At 36.4% G+C, this 4,534-nt stretch overlaps 1 protein-coding gene across 1 annotated transcript; it reads right to left on the bottom strand.

The window, feature by feature from the left end:
• Positions 1–1,435: 1,435 nt before the first annotated feature.
• Positions 1,436–3,499, bottom strand: LOC131596496 (F-box protein At1g47056-like). Its single transcript, XM_058869155.1, has one exon. It carries the CDS (start codon positions 3,240–3,242, stop codon positions 1,617–1,619), a length of 1,626 nt encoding a protein of 541 aa, XP_058725138.1. The 5' UTR covers positions 3,243–3,499; the 3' UTR covers positions 1,436–1,616.
• Between the last annotated feature and the right edge of the window lie 1,035 nt (positions 3,500–4,534).

The following is a 4,534-nucleotide window of genomic DNA, read 5'->3' as shown; positions in this document are numbered from 1 at the left end:
TTATTAAACTGGTTGAACCAGATGACTCGATCTGTAAAAAAATTACGTCATCTAAAAAATTTTCAAAATATCATAATTTTAAAAGTTCATTCTTTAAATTAAAGTTCTAAACATAGTCATCACACAACAAACAACAAAGTACAAAATACAAATTAGATATAAATAACATAAATTGAATAAGTATAAGTGTAATATCTAATCAATTTAATTTTAAGGAGAGAAAATTATTTCAAATACATTTTGAATAAAGTCTACTTATATTTTAATTTTACTTTTTCTTAAAAAAATTATCCAAACACATTTTGAATAAAGTCTATTTATATTTTAATTTTACTTTTTTTTTTTAAAATTATCAAAACGAGGTGTTTTGTTGGAGGAATAAAAAGCAAGCATTTAGCTTGTCAATTTTCTAAAACCTTCGATTTGTTGGTTTTTATCAATTTTAGCCGGTTTTGACTGATTCTTAGTAGTTTAATAACTTACCGGATCTAACAATCAGATCAGACCGATAACCCCTCCGATTATCGGTTCAACCAGAGGGTCCTGTCCAATTTTTAAAACATTGCTGGGTTGTTGTTGTGAGACCAAAATGAAACCTAATATCGAATCTCTATCGTGGGACCTAAAGGCTAAAACTTTCCTTGATCATCAAAAGGGTGGAGTTGAGAAGTCTGCTAACAATATGCTAGTAGTCATATGCCTCACTTAGTCAAGCCTATTTTGAAAGAGCAATGATACCAAAAGAATAAATATACAATTCACATTTCAATTTTGTAGGTTAGACTCAATCTATTAAAGTCAAACCATGAACCGTCCTACCTAAATTTAACAATCAAATAGTGTAGTTACATTAAATGTTGTACATAATTAATCAATTTTAGCCCAAAAGATTTGTCACATCACATTAAATGACCGAGATTAAGCAACAAAAAGTTTCAGATAAATTACAAGCAATCCCCATTGGAGTAAAAGTAGTTAAGTTGATTTGGTTGCTTCATAATGGTGTAGAAGTAGTTAAATTGGTTAGGTTACTTAAGTCCTAAGTTAAGTTAGTTAAGCAATCACGATTACATGACTGAGATTAATCAACAAAAATATCTATAAATTCCAAGGCAATCACCATTGGAGTAAAAGTAGTTAAGTTGGTTAAGTTACTTAAATCCTATATGACATTTCGGGTCAATGTCTGTAAAAAGTTAGTTAAGCAATCCATTTAGTTTCGAACTTTTCAACATATTAGCAACTATAGCATCACAAGCATGCTCACAATACTGCTATAGTTGTACTTGAAAACATTGATAATGCAATCATAGTCGTATGCAAAAACCAAACATCCTTAACCTTTGTTGTTTCCAATCCATCAAACCCAGGAATCCAGTCAAGAGAGGGAAATCAGACAAGTGAGAAAACAATGTAAGGAAGTATAGCACCAACATAAATAAGAGAAAAATGTCATTGAAACTTCAACCGTGAAGATTCAAATAAAAAACAAATTAACATCACACGGCATAAATTTCAAATGTAACAGTACAACATATAGAAAATCAAATGATACAAAACAAATAATAATATTGAAAAATGGTTAAAGACAGACAGCTTCCTTATGCTCTCTGTCTCTAACCATGGCGGGCACTAGTGCTACCACCTGACCATCTTCTCAAAGTACTAGCCACTATTTTCCTTCCAGATAAAAGTCCTAACCTTTGCTTGAACGAAGCCGATCGAGCAGTACTTCTAGATGCAGTATTTCCCGATGTAGATGCGGCTGCGCAGACGGGCATTGGAGGAAACTCTATAACATTGTCTTGTGCTCCACCATCACTAGCACTAGCATCTTGAAGTTCCGCTTCCACAGTATCCAAATTAACAGCAACTGATCCCCGAGTGAGCCTCAACCAATCTCCGCCCTCGGGTGTAACGCCTTTACATTTCTTAACCTTCACTTTCACCAAATTGGGACACCCGTTCGCCAAAGCTTCCATTCCATGATCCGAAACCGGACAGCCCTTAATGCAGAGTTTCTTTAAAGCTAAACACTTTGCAGCAATGCAAGATATCTCAGGATCACCAACAGTATCACTTGAACACAAAGCCAACCTCTCTAGATTCGGACAATTAGACGCCAACATTTCCAAACTTGCTTTTGTAGGGTTAACACCAATAAGCACCAATTCTTGTAAATTAGGGCAAAACTTAGCAACAGCTATTAACCCTTCATCACCAATCCGATTCGCTTTCCATCCATCAATATGAAGCTTCCTTAACAACTTACATCGCTCCGCAATCGCAACAAGTCCCAAATCAGTGCACTCAGGTGTCTTAACAAGATGCAAAATCTCCAAATTCGAACAATGTGATATAGCTTGTAACCCAATATCACTAATCTGAAGCCTCTCGAAATGAACATCAACAATCATACTCGTAACACGCTCCGCCATAAGCGTAAAAAGCGTGTCCCAATCACCCGAGCATCGAAAAAGCTTCAAAGTCTTCAGATTCTTCGCACCTAAAATCAACGAACCAAAACACTGTCCATTATAAAGCTCCTTCAAACAAATCGTCTTCAGCGACGCTGCCGCTACACCCGGTCCAATCGGCTCCGCCACCGCAGTCTCCGCAATCCCCCGAAGCCGCTTCACCGACAGTTCCTCGAGCGCAGCGCAATTATCCAGCACCGCGTTCATACCTCTAGATCCAAAAGTACAAGATCCACACGATAGTTTCTTCAATCCTCTACAGTTCTTCGCAAAAGTTTCCATTCCAACATCGGTTAGTTCCCTACACGCGCGGAGCTTAAGGCGCGTGAGATTAGGGCAACGCTCCGAGATTATCACAAGAGCTTCATCTCGTATACTCTCAGATCTACGATCGCATTTCAGAGCGAGTTTCGTCACCGAATCGAACCGATTGAAGAGAGACGGAATCACCGGAAGCAGATCCAGTTTCGCGCTCAACGACAACCGCTGCCGACTCTGTCCTTCGACAACCAACCACCGCCGGCAAACGAGTGAGCACTGATTCCGGTCACCGGGGCTCAACGACTGAAACACAATCGCTAAACACTCGTCAGGTAGATCTGATATATAATCGGAGATTCCACGGTCAACCGGATCTATAACATCGTCGTCTTCTTCGGTAGCGTTCATCGGAGAAACCAAGGAGGTGGATCTACTGGTTTTCGCTGTATTGGTGTTCCTTTCCCGGCGGTTGGCGACGGCGGCGGTGGAAGCTGCTTGTCCCATCCACGGTTGTTGTTGAATTGACGAAAGATGAAATGAACGGTTGCGATTGAAAGATGCAACGATTCGCAACGGAAACTGGTTTCAGTTCAGTAACATTTTCTATCGTTGTTTGGGTTTCAGTTTCAAAGTTTTGGTTTGAGACTCGATATAGTTGGCACTGTGATTGGGTGCGGGCAACTTCATTGGATTGCTGTGGGGGTCTCGCATGGTTTTGTGCCACGTGTAATGGTTGTGAAGGGTTATTGGTGAGAGTGATAGAGATGAGTACCAGATATAGGATGGATATGTACAAGTATTTAAAAAACATATCCCATTTTTTAGGTAAGGATGATTAAAGATCTTTATTTAAAAGTTATGAAATGATCTAGTAGAGAGTATTTTATGAAATTATTGCATATGATTTGAATTTTTTTTAGGTACATCTTGAGTTGGAGACAAGATACTAAGATAGTAGTATTAAATTAATACTCCATCTATTAATAATTAGGTAGATGAAGTTTCAATTCAAGTGCATATTGATTGTGTTTGAAAGATATATTGATTACTTATTTGTTTGGAATGAGAAATTTTTTATTAAAATATTAAAAAATAAAAACAAAAAAAATATTGATTAATTAAGATAACTAATTGGATTAACCCGTTAATGACTCAAATTAAATTTAAAGTTTTTGTTATTTGATTTTTTTTTATTATAAGGCAAAAGAAAGTGTGGATTAAAAGAAACAAACACACTAAGTTTTAAAGAGAATGCTTATGTTGTGTAGCTACAGGATGCGGCTAAGCCCTTCTAAGTAAAAATGATGGACCAAAAGATCTTGATCGGAAGAGATATCAAATTTGACTATGAAATTAGCACATTAGTTGTCTTCATAAAAAGTGAGAGTGACTCTGAATTTACCATTCTTATGCATTATATTCTTGATGTCTTTGATCAAAATAACATACTTATGAAACTTGTTAATTGATGTCTTGATAAGATTGATTTAAAATAATGAATTTGTGTTGAAGGCAAAGCCAATCTAGTGCATATTCTTAGCGATGGAAAAACTCTGATGGATGAGATATAGTTGTTGTTGAAAGATATCTAAAGGGCTTAGAATATAGTCAATAAAGCCTTTTTGCAAAGCATCATAAGAGTTATGGATGATTTCATCATAATCTAAACTTGGGTGAGAATCCCTAGGCAACTTTCATCAACATTAATAATAATGCAAGTGTGATTGAGGTGGTTGCATTTGATGAGTCTATCTTCTTTATGCATATTATTGGAGTTTTTGAAGCAAAAGAAAAAA

This window comes from Vicia villosa, linkage group LG4, assembly GCF_029867415.1.
Source record: "Vicia villosa cultivar HV-30 ecotype Madison, WI linkage group LG4, Vvil1.0, whole genome shotgun sequence".
Lineage (NCBI taxonomy): Eukaryota > Viridiplantae > Streptophyta > Magnoliopsida > Fabales > Fabaceae > Vicia > Vicia villosa.
Note: the sequence above shows the minus strand (reverse complement) of the source record. Positions and strands in the feature narration are given on the sequence as shown.

Bases quoted from the DNA above. Each gene is read 5' to 3' on its own strand.
- LOC131596496 (XM_058869155.1), bottom strand. From the start codon at position 3,242: ATGGGACAAGCAGCTTCCACCGCCGCCGTCGCCAACCGCCGGGAAAGG.